Genomic DNA, 21,227 nt, shown 5'->3' with positions numbered 1-21,227 from the left:
TAATGGACCTCCAAGAGCACCCCTACACTTTTGGAGGCCCTGGTACAGATGAGGACATGGGATAGTCTGGTCAGTGGGCTGTAAGTGGAAGGGAAACAGGCCACCTCTGAGCCGAAATATATACAGAACAACGGATCATTCTTTGGTTTTCTCTCATCTGGCATGATGATTAAGGAAGCCCCCTGGTCCACAAAGAGTAGCCTTGGGATGTTAAAACCTCAGACAGCCCAGGTCCCCATGAAACCAAGTCCCTCATAAGCTCACTTGAATGTGAACCAGGAGTGAGAAACAAACCTTTGTTGTGTTAAGCCATTGGGAAATTAGACTAATTTGTTTCTGATATTATCTAATTAATACAGATGACATGTTTCACTGGGTTTTCTGTATATTCGTAGAAAAGTTATTTGACCTCTGTGAACCTCATTTTCTCATGTTGGAGGTTTGGATACTAATACTTTCCTGGCAGAGTTGACATGGGGATTATTAAATAGGAGCTTTTGGTGTTGTTTGAAATTAGAAAATGCTCCATAAATGGTAGCTCTTGCAATTATTCAGCATTACACTATACAAAGTAGAACAGCTGAAGTGTCATAGTGTATAAAGAATGTGAGGGACATTTCTCAGAATGGCTTATTATTAGTTTCCTATAAAACACAACTACAAAACAGCTGAAGAGTATCTCCAGTGCAACACTTAAACAAGACTATAATATGCTATTACTTTATAAATATCTTTTGTTTTGGCATCTAGCATCCACACTCCTGTCTTTTGCTAACTGTAGCTCAAATTCCCACGGGAAACCTTCTTTTCCTGTATTCTCAACATGCCCCAGGTGGGACTCCATTCAAATTCTAGAATGGAGTATGTGACCTGAGACTAGGTCAAATATTACAGTTCTTTTTTCTGGGACATAGTGATTGATTGGTTCAAGAATGAACATATTGTCTGCTTGGAGCAAATAAAATGTAATGAGGGAGACAGGTATGGTGGTATCCATCTGCAACCCAAGCTACTGGGAAGGCTGGGGCAGAAGGATCAAAAGTTTGAAGCCAGCCTGGGCAACTTTGTAAGACCCTGTCTCAAAATAAAAATTTTAAAAGGCTGGGGGTATAGCTCAGTGGAAGAGCACCTGGGATTCATCTCTAGTATCAGAAAATAATTATAGTAATTATATGAAGATGCTGGGAATTCTGTAAAATAAAAAGACTGTATCATTCTTTCTTACTTGCACATGAGATGTTGAAAGAGCTGGAGATGTGCTAGCCACATGGAACTAACTGCCTGTCTGGAAATGGAGTCGGCCTGGAGGTGAATGCTACCAAATAGATGGCTGTGATGGAAAATGAGGTTTGGTGACATTGTGTGAACCCTGGTCAAGCTGCCTCTGAAACTAAATCAAACATTGGGATTTTCACTCTAGTGAACTAGAAAAATTCTTTTTTTTTTTTTTCTTAATCCAGTGTTAAACAAGATTTGGGTCGGAAGGGAAGTTTGGGTAGATCAAAAGCAAAGTGCTCAATTCTGGCTAGATGGGGGTAAGATTTATATCACAGGAATTTATATGAGATTCCTTCCCATTCCTGGAGTTCTATAACACATTTTCTCTGTCATTTGTTCTGGAGTCCTCATTGGCCTCTTTAGTTTTTTACCTCCAAAGTCTACATTCTTGGATTCACATCTAACAGATGAGTCCATGATTACATAAATTAAATCGGGCTTACATGCCTAAACACTGAAACTCCTCATATAATTTAAAATTTTCTGAAATGGCAAGTTCACAACAGGAATGTTTCTTTTTCTCTCATTAAAAAAAAGACTTCAATATAAGTATAGTAGGTATTCTTATGAAGAGACATGTGTTTTGCTCAAGAAATACAGAACTTTTAATTAATAACATGTGTTTCCTTACCTTAGAGAATGTGTACAGCATATTGAAATTTATTCTCACTTTTCGCTCATAAATTTATTGTGTGGAATTTCATAAACTACATTTTACAAATTATATTGTAATAACCAGGGACCACAAGTGCTATTTCTCATAGATTGGACTGTTTTCAATTTATCATTCTCCTGCAATAGGATTATAATATACCCGTGTTTTTTGCCATGAGTCTTTACAATGATTCCCAGGTGTGCTAGTCAGTATTCCATTACTGTGACAAAATACCTGAGATAAACAACTTGAAAGGAAGAAAGATTTATTTTGGTTCATGGTTTCAGAAGTTTCAGTTCATGGTTTTTGGACCCATCACTTTGGGCCTGGGGTAAGGCTGAATATCATGGCACATGACATGGTGAAACAAAAGCTGCCCACCTTAGCATGGCAGGGAATTGAACAGAGAGAGAAGAAGGGGTCAAGGTCCCAATAGACCCTTCAAGGGCACATATCAATGACCTAATTCCTCCAACTACGCCCCCATCTCCTAAAGTTTTTGCCACCTTCCAAGCCACAAAGGTGTCAGAGCCATGAGGAAGAACTGGAGACCATGCCTTGAACACATGGCTTTTGGGGGACATTTAAGATCCAAACCATAGCACCAGGGTTCCTAAGATTTAGTTCATAAGGGTTAACCTACATCACTATAGGGAAAAATATTATGATTGTGGTCGGCAAACTCATGTAAAGTACATATATAAGAATAAAACATGGGGCTGGGGCTGGGGCTCAGGGGTAGAACACTTGCCTATGGGGCACTGGGTTAGATCCATAGCACCACATTACAAAATAAATAAATAAATAAATAATAAAGTTATTTTTTTAAAAAAAGAAAGTATTAAGAAAGAAGAACAAAACATAATGTTTATGTTAAACACCCATGGATTTCAGAATATAGGTAAAATAAAAATTCAAAGAATTCTGGGTATTCTTTTCACATTTCTTGCCTTTCTTAGATAAATGAGATGTACGTGTCAATAAGTTTCTCAGACTTATTCTGATTGTGTAACTTTTACGATTGTGTAATTTCAAAAACTTCTGTGAATATGATAGAGTAGGCAAAGGCACATAAAAGAGAAAGTATTGATCACCCAGGCTGTGCTCAGTCTACTCAGGCTGCCGTAACAGAATACCACTAACTGAGTGGTTTACACAACAGAAATTTATTTTCCCACAGTTCTTTGAAAATGAAAATTCAAGATCAAGGTATCAACAGGCCAGTTCCTGGTGAGGCCTTCCTCCTCAAGTTCCGGATGGCTGCCTTCTTGCTATGACTTCCCATGCCCTTTCCTTGGTGCATGTGGATGGAGGGAGATGGAGAGGGGGAAAGAGAGACACAGACAGACAAAGAGAGGGAGAAAGGGACAGGGGCAGGGAGATCTGGTGTCTCTTCTTTTCCTTATAAAAGGATGCTGGTCTTATCAGGTTGGGGTTTACCCTATGACCTATGATTTCATAGAACCTAATCACTTCCTTAAAGGCCTATCTTCAAATATACTCACGGTGGGATTAGGACCTCAAATCTGAATTATGGTGGGTTAATTCAGTCCATAACAATAGTAAAGTAAAAAGACAATTGAGTGGAAGGAACACAAATTCTGGCAAGGATTAGAATTAGACCCCGTTATCTACTAAGGTATCTCTAAAGTCTTCTTTCCCATAGAATAATAATGCAGAAGGAAATCAGATTTGCATTGACTATGCTTCATCCTTTTGCTAGTAGGCCAATTCTTGCATTTGAATGTGAGAACTTGGCCAAAAGTTTCAAATCAGCCTTTATGGAGAGAGGTGACCATTTCTCCACACAGCCAAGCATGGAAATGAAAAACTGCACTATATGTTGCATATGGCAGAACTTCAGCCCCATGCAATTCCTGATTTTCACCTAGGATAAAAGCAGCATCCAGATTCAAGTATATGCTTAGATTAACCTACAGTAAGGACAACAATCCTTGCCCTATCTCATGGAACAAGTATGAAATGTTGAATCTTCTCAGCATTTCACCAAACATGCACTATCACTGTATCTGGAACAAAACTGCTGAGCTACCTGCTCTGTCTCTCCCTTCTCCCGACACTTTCACCTTTAGCTTCGCAGATTTACTGGGCTGCTGCTCTGCACTCAAGTCTTTTTTTCCAGTAGGGATGTAGAAGTACTCAAATTATAATTTTGCAGTCACACAACTGGGAGGCTGCAGTTAGCTTAAGTGAAATGGTGTAGACAGAGACAATACGTAGTCATAAGCACCTGGAAATTTGCTTCAAGTTGATAGCAAACATTTTTGAAAACAACTGAACTTTCACATTGCAAACATAGCATCAACAGAAACTTCCTTTTATAGAAGAGAACTTTTGAGAAGCCTTCGCTGTTATGAAACCTCAAGTGAGTTTCCTAGATTTTTAAAGCTTCAATTTCCTTAACAGTAAAGTGAAGCGGATAATATTAATTTTTAAAGTGGTGGTTCTCAAACTTTGACATGAGCTTGAAAAAAATTACCTGGAATGCTTATTGAAAATACAAGCTAGTAGGACACACTCCAGATATACTAGGTAAGTGGCTAGTATTTTTAATAAGCACCTGAGACGTAATGATGTTGTTATGATTGGGGTCTTATTTTGAGAAGTATTGTAAAAAAATAAAAACCAAGAAAATACCAACATTCATTTCATTTTCATATGTGAACACTAATTACTATTTAGAACACTCATGCATGCAAAAAACCAAATCTGAGAGATCAAGAGATGGTGACTACTTTCAAGACAAGTAACATCAACAGCAACAACAAAAATCAAAAGTAATCAAGCATCTAGGTGCAAACAAACAAAAACAAAATCAAATAGCCTGTACTGGAACAGACTATGCAAGGTACAGGCTGGTTACTCTGTTATTCTAAGCTTCAGCATGAAAACAGAGCCACAGCCCCTTCTGGACATTTATTATACATATGACCATGCATCATCACTACCCTAACCTCAGTTGACTGGGCCAAAGGACAATACCTGGTCTAAAGGGCAAGGTGTCAGTAGCCTATGGAGAATGTGGCCTTTTACAATAGCCCACTAGTAGCATCTTATAGTGAAGGGTAACTTCCAATTAGATCCTCTCTTTGGGATCACCAATCTGAGCCCTATTTGAATCTGAGAAGAGTGAGGAAGTAGTGTACTACCCACATGAAGGTCCTCAGATCCCTCTTTATCATTTGTACCCTTCCCTGAGGGCTTTTCCTTCCAATAACCAGAGAGCTGGTAGTACCTAAAAGCTCATGCATTCCCAACCACTAATCAGTGACAGACCTGTACAGGAGTAAGAATCTCTCAGCAGCTAGCCTCCAATTTCCACACCTGCAGCAGAATTTACACTGCGACACTCCCTCATGGAGATTAGGCTAAATGATCCTCCCTGGTCTTTTCCTGAGATTGCTTCTTTGCTTGGCTGCTTACCTTCCATGACCTTCTCACTCCCTTTCTGATTTTTTTTCTGAGGGTACTTTCTTAAAAAATCATCTTAATAAATCCTCAAAAATCTCAACTTGAGGTTCCCCCCCCCTGGGAAAACTAATCTAAGACAGATGTACAAAGTTTTCATGAGACATAGATATTCAAGAGAAGGCAGGCAGTAATCAGAAGCCACAGAGCTGTCACAGCCATGAAGAGGCATGAGTAAATAGCCTAGGAGAAGAAGGAATGAGGTAAGGCGAAGGCAGGAGAGAAAAGAGGTGATCATCACAGGCGCCAGCACAGAACAGTAGTGTCAGCATCTGGACTGGGCCTGGTACGGGGAGCTACCCTGTGCAGGCAGGATGACAGGTCATGCTGTGGGCCTACTGGAGTTTTGTTGAGCCACCAGAGCTGCTGTGTCCTAAAATAACTTCCTGTTTTCTACAAGATCTGGCTGTGCAACTGCAGAGTTATCTTCCTGTCTCTCTACTCCTCTGTGCATCCTTTCAATAAACTCCATTACCCTCTTACCCAGATACAACTCTTCTTTGAAAACAGAAACAGAGGAAGAATCCCACACAATCAGAATTGGAATTAACGTCCCAATCATAAATGCATTTAGACGCCTTGATGCCTTAGATGTTTAGAATTTTTTATAATTAATATGTCCCTTCAGTTCCTTTTGTTTTTATTATCCAAATTATAATGTGGTTTTCTATTTTATAACTTCTAGTTAATGTAGCCTCCATTTTTCATTGTGTCACTAATTTAATAACAAACAAAATCCCTTCTAATTCTTTAGTAAATTAATTTGTTCTGTATAATTATTAAGTGGAATACATTTCTTCAGTATAATATTTATTGTACCTCAATTTAAAATTAAACATTTGAGATATCAACAATTTATAATAAAAAGGAAGTAGGGAGATGTTTTTAAGCATATAATCCCAAAGCACAATATCTATTAAATTTTCTTGTTAAGCCAGAGAGTCCTTAATTCAGTTTTCCTGTTTTCTTGACACCTGTGGGGGAAAATCATATTCTACAAACTTCCGCTCTGAACTTCACTCTGACTCATTTTATGATTCGCCCACATTAGAATATAATTTCATCAATTTTCTTACAAATATAATGCAGTTACTGATTTTAGGGTTGCTTGGATCAACATGAAGAACAAAAATATGTACAAGGATAGGTGATGGTGCTGCATCTGAAGCATTATAATTATAGTTGAAATGCATGGAAAGAAAACATTATTTACAAAAGTAACCTATTTATTCATCTGCTCCCCGTAAAACACTCAGGATAAGACAGTTTAGCTCCACATCAGGAAGGCACAAAACTTCATAACATTACAGCAAAATGAAACAATCATGTGTCTGTCAAGGGAGGTATTCTCTAACAATTACTTTATTTTCAGGAAATTTTTATTTGAATTTCTTAATGCACCATAAAAAAGAATCCCTTCATTACTTCAAAGGTACTTTCATGAAGTACATGATCTAGAGTAGATAATCTAAGGGATATGCTAAATTGAACAGGAGAGAGTTGTGTGGTTTTTTGGGTTTTTTTTAAGAACAGATTTGCATGAATTTAATATAGATGACCTCATTTTCTGAGCAACCAGCAAACAAAACTACAAATATTAATGGTTTCCACAACATGGAAGCATACTATTCCAGTAATTATGCTTAAGAAGGTACAATTGGTGATGATAATTCTGCTTCACTGAGGAGTGAAAAACTGCCTTCAATGTTAAATAAGTACCCTCAGCCTCACTCATAAAGGAAATGCAAATCAAAACTGCCATTGTGCACCTCCCTTGTTGGAAAAAGTCAACAGTTTAACACACTCCCTTGGTGAGCCCTGGGAAACAGTCTCCTCACATCCTGTAGAGATGCAGGTGTTATAATCTCATGGCAGAGAATTTCCCTGTTGAAATTACAAACCGATAGCCTTATACCAAATATCACTTATGGTAATTTCTCCAACCAGCACACTTATAGTTGGGCAAAATCACTCTGTTTCCATGTATTCATCATAGCCTTATTTGTAATAGCATAAAGTTGAAAACAGCCTAGCGTTTACCAGTGGGTGGTTGAATTAATTGTGGTCTATCCTCTGCAATACTATGAAGTTATAAAAAGGAATGAAAAAGTTCTCCATGAGTTGATGTGGAAAGATCTTAAAGACAAATGTTTAGGGAAACAAAAAAATCAAGATGGAGAGAAGTTTATAGAGCATGGAAGAAGAATTGAAAAATAAGAAAATAGGTTCATTATGTTTTAAGGATAGAAAGGGGGGAAATGAAAATGATTACCAGTAAAGATGAAAACAAAGAAGGATTTGGCAGTCAGGAGACAGGATGGGAATCAGTCTTCACCACGAATGTATTACCTCACATAGAATTAAGTAAAATAAATAAAATTAAATAAAATAATAAAATCATTTATTAACTAAAGACTGCAAAAACTTACCTCTCAAGTTTGCATCACTTCAGGGATGAGAAATATTCCAGTTCAGGGTTGGCAACTACAGGCTTTAGGCTAAACCTGGCTTACTGCCTGTTTCAGTAGTTTTACTGGAACACAACCAAACCATTAGTGTAGGTATTGTCTACGGCTGCTTTTGCACAGCGGCAAAGCTGAGTGGTTGAACCATAGAGCCAACAAAGCCTAAATATTTACTGTTGGGCCCTTTACAGAAACACTTGGCCAACCTCTGCTCTAGGTTGACGTCAGGTCTGAATAAAGTCACCAGTGAACAAGGAAAGCTATTCACACCCACCTCCACCCCCACCCCCACACCTCTTAAAATATTTATTTTACACATTCTTCAAATTTTTGATTCTTAGTGCCAATTCTATCTCATAAACTCACTATAGTATAAATAACTACATTCAGCTGACCCTCTTTTTGACCAGAAGGTAAGTGAAGAATTCTCTTTCCCTCCCTATCATCAAGTCTTTTCTTCCTTTCTGGATCAAGTTTGACTTTAACTTGTGTTCCAGTGTGGCTTAAACCAATATGTGTGTTTCTCATCTTGTTGGCAAAGGCACCTGGTCAGAAATTGGCCTGTGATCTAAATCATGCCAAGCAGAGCCATTGGAAACCACTGGAACCCAATCTCAGGATTTTTCTTTGGTTAATATTTCAGGAAGGCTAGGCACGCCTGGAGAAGTAAAGCTATAGTTTATCTGTCTTATAATGTCATGGGAAATGGTGGTGCCTGAAATGCTGATGTGATATTTGGAGCTGCAGCAGCTATCTTACAATAGGGAGGCAACAGTCCAAAGAATGAAAATCAATATCGTAGTGAGGTTCACTGGGTTCATTCGGGAAAACAGTTACTCTAGGTACTTCAGGAATAAAGGATTTAATATAAAAATGATTACTTACACGAATGAAGACCATGGGGAAAAAAGATTAGAGAAGTTGCCGTCTGAAATTCAGAGTCAGGAAAAGAGACTTTGAAAACTTCAGCCTCAAGGACTGAAGGAGATCTCGAAAGCTCTCTTGAAAACTGCCACAATTCTCAATCATTTCCAAAAGCTTGTACAAACTATCTTAGTCTACAACTATGTAGTTGGTTCTCACATCAGCCAAAAAGATTCTATGCAGCTTATATTTGCTCTTTCTTCCTCTTACATCTTTTCTGTTTTCCAAATATTATCTGGGTTCCTCTTATTGATAAATTGCAATGTAGAACAATGCAGAGAAGAGGATCTGGGAAAGGTAGTTCCCAGTTTTTCCCTCCAACACACAGGAGACTCTAGAAAGGGCTAAAGATGAGTTGTTGATAGACTATCTAGAATAATCTAGTGTAAAGATAGAAAAGCTTCAAGACATTGCTGAGCAACTAAACCAATACCAGCAACCATCTTTTTGGGGTTTTCATATTGTGGGAGAAAATATACCCCTATTTATTTAAGCCACTATCCTTTGAGTCTTCTATTAATTTTAGCCAAATGTGTGACTAATTGATACACCTTCCTTCTTTGGAAACTGTAAGATACTGGGCATAGAAATGTGAACTTTCTGAGTACAAAAAAATGAAAAATCAGTTTGCTTTTATAACATGAAATCTAAAACTGAATTGTGTCATTGTTTTGATGGTTAAAAAAATAAAGATCTCATGTGGCAATGTATTTCAACTGTAGATAACTGGCTCATGCCCAAGTATCCTTTACATTGCTTCTTCTTTTTTTTTTTTTTTTTGAAGGTCTGATCTTATTTATTTGTTACTGATAAAAATTCTTATTTTTGACTAGACTCAGACTTAGAAGTAGAAGCTCTCAGAGAAGACAGCCTACGTCTCTTGGCAATCTGTTCCTGGCGTTTTTCTTTGGCTTCTTTCATTCTCTTGGCCAAAAGTTTGGCATATTCTGCAGCCTCTTCTTTATTCTTCTTAGTACGCTGTTTCTTCAGAGCAATATGCCGGCGCTTGTGTTGCAGGACGCGTGGAGTAACAAGACGCTGAATCTTTGGTGCTTTGGTCCTGGGTTTTTTACCTTCCTTGTTTAAGGGTTTTCTGACAACATATTGGCGGACATCATCTTCCTTAGAGAGATTGAAAAGTTTGCGGATTCTACTAGCTCTTTTGGGTCCCAGTCTTCGAGGTACAGTAGTATCAGTAAGTCCAGGAATATCCTTCTCTCCTTTTTTTTACAATAACCAAGTTGAGAACGCTCAGATTGGCATCCACAATGCAACCTCGAACAGATTTGCGCTTTCTCTCTCCAGTTCGCCTGGGTCTATAACATGAGTGCCCCTTACTCAGTGGTAGGCGAACACGGCCATGGGTCAAGACACCCTGCTTCATGGGGAAACCTTGTTTGTCATTCCCACCACTGATTCGGACCACATAACCCTTCCATTCTTCACCCAGAGCATCCGCAGCAACTTCTGTGGCCATACGCTTCTCATAAAAAGTACGAAGTTTGCGTTCATCGTCCACTTCAATGAGTTTCTGACAGCCAGTGGCTGGGAAGGAGATATTCAGCTTCATCTTGGAGCAGCTGATCGCCCACAAGGCGCCACGAAAAAGAGCTACATTGCTTCTAATATACTGTTCCCACCCCCCAGATTTCACTTGTCAAAATTCTACCTATTCTTTAGTGATAAGCCAATCACTGTATGAAAACATCCTTGCTAAGTGCCCAGACACAGCTCTTAATCCTTCTGTCTGTGATCATGGTACAGAACATCCTTTGCTTCACATTGGATTTTAATCTAGATCAGATCATAATAATCACTGTATTTCTCTACCACAAGGGTCAACAACTGGCCTGCAGGAGTGGCTGTATTTGTTGGAGAATAGCCACGCCCATTCCCTTGCATATTATCTATGGCTACTTTCATACTAAAATGGTGGAGTTGAGTAGAAGACTAACACAGTAGGACCCACAAAGCTGACAATATTTACTGTGCTGTATGGCCCTTCACAGAAAAAGTTGCAAATGCAAATTTTATTGTATTATAAATTAGAGGGTATTGTTTGCTTTCATATTCCCTACAGGAATAGATGTTGCCTTCATCTCTTTCCCACCCAGAATTCTCCATTACATTTTTAGCAATTCTCCCCATGGGAAGTTGGGAATGCATCAATTTGACAAAAAGATTAACTTTACTAGTCACCTTATTAATTTTGTATGTTCCAAATAAAATACAAATATGCTATCATAGTGGATACCAACAATGACCTCATAGACTTGCAGAACTAGGTGGAGCTTAAGGTCAAGCAGCTCTATTTATTTTACAGAAGTAGTCAGGAAGCTTCAGTGACTGCCCAAAGTCGCTTGACTTAGTAGCAAGACCTCCTCTAGTACACAACTCTCAACTACCTGGCCATAGGAAAGGGCTTCCAGTTCTGAGAACTGAGTTTAAAGTGCCAAGTTTATTCTCATGCAGTGTTTTCCAAAATGTGTTCTGAGCACTAGATGTTTCACCTTCTGTTAACTAGCATTATGAGGAAAAGGGATCAGAGAGTCAAACATATTTGGGCTATGCTGGGAAAAATCAAACTATTGTAGGATTTTTCAGAAGCATTCAGTATTGATATGTTTACCATAAAATTATTTTCCATTTTTCTTCATTAATACTTAAAACCTTAAAAACTATATATACTGTTCTATATATTATTAATGGAGTATTAATGCATACATTAATGGGGTACCATGTGATGTTTCAAAAACATGTATACTTCTCATTATCATTAGTGCATACATTGTATAATGTTTAAATCAGGTTAAACATATCTCCTCAAACATTTGTCATTTCTTTATGGTGAAATTATTTAAAATCCCTCCTTCTGGCTTTTAAAAATACGCACTATACAATTGTCATCTATAGTCACCCTATTGTGCCATAGCATATCAGAACTTCTTACTCCTATGTAACTATAACTTATTACCTAATGACTTTCCCCATCTCTTTCTCCCCAACCCTGCTACTCTCTCTGGCCTCTAGTAACCCATCCTTCTCTCACCTTCTATGAGATCAACATTTTGATATTCCACATGAGGGAGATCTTATAGTACTTGTCTTTCTGTGCCTGACTCAATTCCCTTAGTGTGATGATCTTCAATTTCATCCATGTTTTGCAAATGACAGAATTTCATTCTTTTTTTATGGTGGAATAGTATTCAAAGGTGTATATGGACCACATTTTCTTTATCCATTCAGCAGTTGGAGACTTAGGTTGTTTCCATATTTTGGCTATTGTGAATAGTGCTGGAATGAACATGGGAGTGAAGATGTATTCCTGACATACTGATTTCATTCCTTTGGATATGAAGTAGTAGAATTGCTGGATCATATGGTAGTTCTATTTTTAATTTTTTGAGGAACCTCCATACTATTTTCCATAATGGCTCTACTAATTTACATTCCCACAACAGTGTGGAAGCTTTCCATTTTCTCCACATTATTGCCAGCATGTGTAAGTTTTAGTCTTCTTGACCAGATAGATAGCCATTCTCACTGGGGTGAAGTGATCTCTCCGATGGTTTTGACTTGAATTATCCTGATGATTAATGATGTTGAACACTTTTTTTTCTCATATACCTGTTGAACATTTATATGCCTTTTTTTGAGAAATTTCTATTTAAATTCCTTGCCCATTTTTAAATCAAGTTATTTGATCATGAATTTCTAAGGGTGAAATAAAGCATGTAATTTGACTGGTAAGAAATTCCCTCCTCTGGTATCTTGTGGAATGAGTGTTCCTTAGGGCATTGAGTAAGTAGGTGATAGTTGGCATGCTTCTTGTCATCCTTGCAGGTTATTAAGTATATTCTCAGGAAAATTATAAGAGAACAGTTGCTGATAACCTTGATATTCTTTACTCCCACTCTATTAGTTATCTATAGCTGTGTAACAAATACCCCAAAGTAGAGGCTTAGAACAATAAATACTTATTATTTCAAAGTTTCTTGGGGTCAGGAATCTTGGTGTATCTTATCAAAGTCCTCTGACTCAGGGTGTCTCTTCTTATAGTCAAGGTGCCATCTGGAGCTGCAGTCATCTCACAATTGGACTATAGGAGATCTTCCAAACTCACTCTTGTGGCTGTTGTCAGGGCTCAGCTTCTTGTGGGTTGCTGGACAGAGACAGAGTTTCTTGCCACATGAGACCTCTTTATAGGGCTATTCACAATATGTTTTTTTTTCTAGAGGGTAGTGGGTAGGTGCAGAGAGGCAGACAGAGGAGGGCAGAAATAGAGACAGAGAAGGAGAAGGAGAAAAGAAAAAGGAGAGGAGAGGCAAGTTTTATATAATCTAACCTAATTTCCAATGTGCATTCCCTTCACTTTTGCCACAATTTTTTTAACCAGGAAGTCCAGCCCAGACATAAGATGAAGTTATTGCATAGGGGATGAATTCCAGGTGGTAAGGACCATGGAGAGCCATTTAAAAATTACCTATCACACTCATATTTCAAGGTTTCCTTCCCACCTTATATGTCCACTGATCTATGCAGCAGGTATTTCAGTCATTTTGAAGTACTATTTTATTTGAGGCAAGCACTTTCCACCTTAAGAAAAAACAAAGAAGTATTCAGATGGGTTCAGGCATGGAGGATTATTTTAAGGATATCCAGGGAGGTCAGTCTTCATAGCCCATCTGCCATTGTTCTGGATATGATAGTAATCCCAATAATACTGTTAATAACCAGCACATAAGAGAATGCTTCCTTTGTATCAGGTGCTCTAAGTTCTTTTCATGTATTGATTCATTTATTCCTTAATACAATCTTAAGAGGAAGATATACTCCTTATCCATAGTGTAGAAATGAAGATACCCAGGCACAGAGAAATGAAGTGGCTTGCTAAAGGCCATGTAACTCAGAAGAATGGAGTCACTCAACTCCACTAAAATTGATCTCATTAAAGAAACTGGTGAACTCCTGGTTGCCAAAAGAAAGGCACCCTTTTCAGCTGTGTGACACTGCACCTCTCAGAACCCTCTATTGCTGTTGATCTCATTTCATATCTGCTGCGTGTGTGTGTGTGTGTGTGTGTGTGTGTGTGTGTGAGAGAGAGAGAGAGAGAGAGAGATTCTTTCTTTTTTTTCCCTCTGGTTACTTCATCTTGAGCTTTCTGTAGTCATATCTAGTTTATTAATTTGGGAATTCTGTAGGGCTCTATCCTCAATCCTTCTCTAATTTCTCTGATGCCAGTAAAATTTCATCCATGGCCATTAAGTTCTAAATCTTTATCCCCCCCCCCCACAAAAAAAATGACCTGATAATCCTTTCTTCACATCTGCTCCTTGTCTTGAACTCTCCATTTCTGAGATACCACTTTCCACTCTATTGACCAACCCAGGAACTCCAGATTCATTCTAACCCCAACTTCCTTTATCTTGTCCATACCATTAACACCTGAATTCTTCCTTCTTGATGCCTCTCCTATTAGTAGTCCTCTCCTCTCTGGCCCTACCATCCCAGCTTTGGCATCTAATTTTCCTGCCTAACCTTCTAAAAATGTCTTCTAACTGATCTCCCTGCATCTATTCTCACCCTTTCCAATAATCCTGTATACTGCTGTTAGAATTTTTTCTTTCATCAACCATGACTGATCATGTTATTGTTCAAAATGTTTCAATGGTTCCCAGCTGCTTACAGATTAATATCTAACCAGGCAGACAAGTCCTTGATAATCTGGTTCTTATCTCCCTTACAGTTTCATCTCCCAATGCACCCTTGTTAATACTGAATTTTGCATATTAATTTTAAAACTTGTTCCTGTTTAGAAGTCTAGCATTCTTCTTCCTGATATATCTTGTAAACTTCTGCTTGTCCCTCAAGTTTTAGCTTAAATACTGCCTCTTCCCAGAAGTACCCAAATAGAACTGGGCCTCTTGATGTCACATCACCCTACTCAACATGCTTCAATCTTAGTGTTTGACTGACTCTCTAGAGATATGTACTCTGGGAGGACCTAGGCATCTACTAAGATCAGAAGCTCAAGTACATAGAAGCAAACACACTGAAGCTTCCTGCACAAACTGGAAACCATTTTTCTGTGTAGATAGGCTGGGAATTAAGAATTCACAATGTTGCAACTTATTTCTAAGGGTTCCTTCATGATCTTACAGTTATATATTCCTCACAAAAATAATCTCTGAAGTCTTAGGTAGAGTGAGATTTCTTTTGGGTCTCTCCAAAGTGCTTTTCACACTGTAGCCTCAGTAGTCTTTAAAAACACACAGCTAATCAACTCTTTCACTTCATCTCAAACACATCACACCCAGCTGAAAGCCCTTTATGCCTTCCTAATATTTTCAGGTTTAAATTAAGCAAATAAAATAAAACAAAACTCCACTTCTTAACATGACCTGCCCTATCTGGTCCCACTGTCTGTTTTGCAACGATATTATCCTTTCTCTGGGTTCCTTGGACTTGCCTTCCTTGCCCCATAAAGGGCCTTTGTATGTGCTTCTCTGTCTGAATCTCTCCATTCTTCTTCCCCTGGTCCATTCTCTTCACCCTAAGTGTTGTTTCCTCTGGGTAGTTTACCACCCTTGTGTAGATCAAACCACCCATGTAAGGGTCCTCTAGAGTGTTTGTCACATTGCATTCTGGTACTTAATACTGATAATTCAGTTGGTATCCATTTCCTAGGGCCAGCTGGTGAGCTCTGTAAGGGCTGGAATCATGTCTCTTACGTTCCTGTTGCATCCCAGTGCCTGCACAGTGATTAGCATAAAGGAGGAGCTCAATAATTATTTGCTCAATGAATGAGTGAATGAATATTAAGAATAAAAGGGTTTTCATATTGCTTTTATCTTTACCACTACTCAGCATTTGCATGTATGCCTGTTAATAATTTTCTACAGTGTCTTCAGATAAGCTATCTCAATTTCAACAACTGACTTTAAGTGTAGGAAAGGCAATCTATGCAGGCTCCTTGTTCAGCAAAACATGCTAATAAGCAATAATTTAGAACTTGAACCAAGACTTGTCACTTTTTAGAACAAGCTTCTGGCCATTAAAAAACCAACAAAGGAAGCAAAAGAAGATCATGTAGAACTCACCAGGGAATGTCTACACATAAAACAATAAAACAGAAATATTCAAACAAGTTAAAATAAAAACAAAATAAATTTCATTTTAGGCCAATGGAGCTTTAGTTCATGGAACATGGATAAAAAACATACTCTAAATGCTGTAATTTTAGCATGTACTGTGTGGGCTCTGAGGAAGAACATGTTACTTTTCTCTGTACAAAGGGATTGGTTAATATTCTATCATAATTCTCATCAAAATGTAGATGTCAATAAATAAATGTTGGCTAGTAAATTGGTGATTAGAAAGCCTATTTCTAGGAAACTTTTCGCTCTAAATATGACTATTTTGTATGCAAATGAGAATACTTAAATCACTTAGCAGGTTAAAAGGGTAGCTACATCCATTAGTTTCAAAGAGCCACCTCAAACTAGACATATTTTAAAAAAATTTATCTAACATTTTGACAAGACCAACTAAACACAATTTGTATTTTAAAAATTCACATAATTTAAGAAAATAATTAAGTGCTTTAAAGTTACTGGTAAAATACACCCTTTTAAATCCAGGTGTTACATACCTAATAAAATGGACAATTAACTGCGAATGTACGTGAAAAGTTAATCAAGTATTTACTGAGCAATGATTATACATCAAGCTCTGCGCCTTTCGTGGGGCTTATAAATCTGAGCAATTCTAGTTTCTCAGCTGGTCCACTTAAATTCATTTTATCCTGAGTTTACTACTCATTAATAGTTTATTTAGGGGGGGTGAGGGAGGAGGTGTGAGGAAAGTAAAGGGAGGTGTAAAAGTACAACCTAGATGTTCAAATATTCGTGTACAGGGATTTTCATTCCGTTATTTACTAAAGTAAGACTTGGTAACAGTTGATAGTCTAGGGAAAGTTTCAGTCTTTTGATGGAATGTGTACAGTTAGCAATGAATTCCTGCATTTGCCCATGTTTTCTGTGAACAGACTTTACTTTTGCTATTAGCAAATATAAGAAATGGAAAAGGGAGAAAGAAGGTAGTGTTTAGCCTGCCCCGCTAGGTCTTTCTGGAGCTAGGTGAGCGTTTGCCGGCTCCAAGTTGTCCGCGCCGGTAAACCGGTCCTCTCTGGGATCCTAGCTCCCATGTGACGCTCACGGGGGGCTAAACATGTGGCGCAATTGGCGCGGCAGTGTCATTGCAGCCGCGGGATCACCACCTGCGCCCGGTGCGGGGCAACTGGGCAGTTGAGCGCGGCGGCCAGAACCACGCGCCCAGGGCTGGTGCAGCGCGCCTGCGCGCTGTCACGTGGTGGGCGCTCCGCACAGAGCGGGTTAAAAGTCACGACCGCGGAGAGCCTGTGAGCGCCCTATCGGTCAGCGCTCTTGTTTCCCTTTAACCGGGCTTGGCGGGGGCTGCTCGGCTGTGCTTGACCACCTCCCGATCCGTAGGCCAGGCTTAGCTCTGTGAAGCGAGCAGAGCCGCCTAGCGCCTTTCCTCGTAGACCGCACACGCGCACGAAACCGCGTCTTTCAACTGACAATGAAGCCGTAGCCGCGCAGCTCTGCTGCTTGGGGCGAATGGGCGCGAGGCCGCGAGGGGGAGGGGAGGGGGAGGAGGAGGACCGTTGGGCCAAACCCCGCCTCAGCACTCACCCCTATTGGTGGGTGCCGCGGTTCTGGGCCCGCCCCCTAACGGACCTGTCGCTTTGTGACAGGCGGAGGGGCCAGTTCCTGTTGGGTCGGGGGCGGAGCCAGAGGTTGCCTGAGCTCCGCCTGGACTCGGGGGGCTCCTCCTCCTGCTCTTCTCCGCTGGGCGGGCGGCGGGTGTGAGAGAGAATGTCATTGCTTCTCCGAGCTGTGGTGCCGCCTCCGTCTGCTCCTTCTTCTCTGGCACCCTCGTCCCGTCTGCTTTTGCCGCCGCCGCATCTGCACTGGGGATACGGATGGCTAGTGGGGCGCAGGGGCCATCTGGGTTGAGAGANGTCCCGGAGCTGTGGGCGAAGTTTACCCCGAGCAGCCTGAGGCGGGGCGTCGGGGTCCCGAAGCGGAAGCCTGACCCTCGGCAGGGCCAGTGCGACCAAAGCCGCGAGGGTGGGCGCAGCCGCTCTGGGCGCAGAGTTCCGACCCGCTGCGCCGGGAGTCAGTGGGTCTCCTCCGCGGACTCTGGGCTGTCTCCTAGCGCTCCCCGCCCGAAGCTCGCGTGCTCTTTCATTTTTTTGAGGGCGCGTTTTTTGCTGGTTGGGATGGGATCGGCCCGGGGTTGCCCTGTTAACGCTGAAGGTGAGTCTAGATGTGCCAGAACCCCGTCTGCTCAGCCTTGCAGTTTTATGCTTTCCTCCTCCTCCTTCTTTTTTTTTTTTTTTTGCTCTCATAAGAGAAGGGAAAAGGAGAATGGAGTGTTGTAGGAAAGGAAATAATATCCCTGAAAGTGATCTGAAAGCCAGCGACTCTCATTTATTCAGCATTAAGTATTTTCAGGAGTGGCCTTTTTTCAAGGCCCTATTAAGTGCGCTCAGCACCTCACTGTTCCACAATCATCTCGGGTTGCTTTTTAGAGCAAGATCATTATTCTGTTAGCCAAACTGTCACCTTCAGTGTGTTATGCACAGTTTCCGAAAGCATTGCATTAGTTCCTTTATCGGTGTCTGCAGGAAGGTTTGTGGATAAGAGAACAAATAGTACCACAGACTAGGAGCCCTAGATTGTAGTGCCGAAGTTGCTCGTAGTGTAAGGGACTACCCCAGTGTTTTAGGAAATTACTCGACTCTTAACTCACAGACCAGTGTACTAAATTACATAATGTTATCTAGGCAGGAAGATTGCTTTAACTTTTTCCCAATTTGCCAACCTGAGTTAAGTTTTTCCACCTGAGACTTGTCTTTTAAGCTAATTTAATTCATCTTGTTGCCCTATCAGCCTTGATTTAATCTTTTTAATTAGATCTTATTAAACTTAAGAATGTTTTATCATTTGAAATACGTAGATAATCTTGTTGAATCACTAAATATAGATTAAGTCTTCTGGGGGCTAACTTATATTAAGATTGGATATGGGTTCTGCTTTTATGAAGAGAGCAATTCATACTACAACATATATTGACTATTAGAGGGGCCCACTCATGGAGAATTCAATGTAGATAAACAGTTAATTACTTTGTCATTCTGTGAGACATTTTTAATCCCATTTTAGAGGTTTTATTTTTTTTAACTCTAGTTTTCTTTTTTTACAACCTTTTTGTTATTTGAAATCACAGAAGGAATATATTGGTATGGATTATTTATGTGCCTAAGAATGTCCGCAAAACCTCACTAACTAGACACAGCATACTTCGGTAGTCTTAGCTTTGAAACACTTACGCAAATTAGATAAAATGAAATTAGAACCAGAAAATGAAAACTTCTGGTATTTACTGAACAATTTGAAAAGAGAAAGTTATGTCTTTTCAGATTAAAGCAGAAGTGCATGGTTGATCAAACATGTTGGCTAACAAAAGTTGTAACTAGTATTTCCAGAGAGTAATTTTTAAATATTTTCAGAGTAACATTTTTACAAGGAAGCCTGAGAACTATTTAAGAGGAACTCTGAAGCTGAAATTGTTTTGCAGACAGATTTCACAACTGAATGATGAGATGATTTTTATCATTTTTTTCCTTATTTTGCAGGAAGATTAGAAATCTATACCATCAGCCAAAGTTTACTACTAAAATTGAATTATGTAATCATGGATAGCCTTATTAGATTACTTTACAAAGTGCTTAAATACTACTTTAGAAAAAAAAGGAATAAGGATTAAAAGTTGCTGTCTTTCTCTTGTTTCAAGAATGTTTTCAAGGCATAATCCTTTTTCATTAACATAAAAACCTGTATTGCTTGTATTTTTTCTATGTATTTTCTTATTCATCTTTTAGTAAGTAGTTAGTTCATATCCACTAATCAAAAAGTACATACATCTTTTCAGTCTTAAAGACCTGCTTAATTTAGGTATTCTGCTTACTAAGAGAATTTTAATATTCATGTTTATTATATTCTTGATGAAATGTTTATGCTTATAATGTTAGATCATTCTTATTAGTGGTAAACCAATATATGTAGTAATTGAATTGTCTCTATACTTTTTGTGAATGAAAATTTGTTTGTCAGTATGACTCACCTATAATGGCTAATTCAGGTGTCTTAATGAGAGAACCAGGTTTCCAATAAAAAAAAAAAACCCTAAAACCCTTGTCTGCCCACTTTGATTTTTCTTTTCATATCTTTTGAAGATCTCAAATAGGCATGTTATTCTTTATTTTGTCTCATTTTTGTCATCATTCTTGTTGGGGAGAAAATGCAAAGAGGGAATTGTATAGATTACCTGTTTGGATTTTAAAGCAGCTTTTCTCTAAAGCTACTAATAACCCCAACATTTTAACAGGTCTTCAGTCTAACCACTCTAGTGACCACTCTAGTGTTATATTACTAGCTTGGAGTTGCTTGTCATATAGCAATGGCATGAACCTTTCATAATATTTAAATGTTCCTTTGAGAATGTATATGTAAACCAATTTATTTTGGCCTGCCCACATCTTCCTCAACCCCTTTTTCCAAGTCTGGTTTCATTTCTGAAGTCTTTAGTGAACTTATTCTCTGCAAGTTGTTTCTATAAAGTTTACAGTAGTACTTAAATTTTGTGAAACTCAAGAGTTAGCTACCAAAAGTGACTTGTTGACACAGTTATACTTGTTTTTTAACTTTGTCACCCAAGTTATTTTATAAATCTTAAATAATGCATACTTATTGAATTAAAGTACATTGCATTTTTCTAGAACGTGGCAACATTTTTGGTTACAATTTCCTCCCCTCTTCAGTAATTTTGCTTCCTTCTCAGTTGGTCATGAGGAATCAGTTTGAGATTATGTTGTCTTCAGGTACCATAAATTTGGTTGATGAACTAATTTAAATAGCACCTATCTTCTTTTTATCTGGAGCAAATTGTTTTTTATTATTGACAATTCAGGTTTAGTTTCTGCATATTTTTATTGTAACTATTCATGCTTGTACATTAAATACCTAGATCCTTTCCCACAGTCATTATCTTGTTAAACTGTGGTAGCTTTTTCCACAGAAGCAATGTAAAAACTCCCTGTGTCAGGAAAGCTACCCTGTTCTTTATCTTTACAGGTTATATAGTGGGTTCTCTAGAGAGAAAGAGAATTCTCTGAACCTTAGCTTTTTGTCTGTAATAATTAAAAAGGCAGCAGATACCTTTTACAAGGCTCAAAGTTTTAGTTAAGAGTCAAAAGTTGGAATGTAAAGTTTCCATAGAAACTATGTAGAAATAGGTTAATTGGTACAAACATGTTTTCAAAGAAGTGA

The 21,227-nt window shown here is 38.8% G+C and overlaps 1 protein-coding gene across 1 annotated transcript; it reads right to left on the bottom strand.

Moving 5' to 3' along the window:
- Positions 1 to 9,568: 9,568 nt before the first annotated feature.
- Positions 9,569 to 10,442, bottom strand: LOC107145533 (40S ribosomal protein S6-like). The gene is given in 2 exon segments (XM_048794897.1): positions 9,569 to 10,038; positions 10,040 to 10,442. Coding segments are annotated over 2 exon segments (750 nt in total). The 5' UTR covers positions 10,382 to 10,442; the 3' UTR covers positions 9,569 to 9,630.
- Between the last annotated feature and the right edge of the window lie 10,785 nt (positions 10,443 to 21,227).

The sequence above is a fragment of the Marmota marmota genome, unplaced genomic scaffold (genome assembly GCF_001458135.2).
Source record: "Marmota marmota marmota unplaced genomic scaffold, marMar, whole genome shotgun sequence".
NCBI lineage: Eukaryota > Metazoa > Chordata > Mammalia > Rodentia > Sciuridae > Marmota > Marmota marmota.
This window is presented reverse-complemented; position numbering and strand designations above follow the sequence as displayed.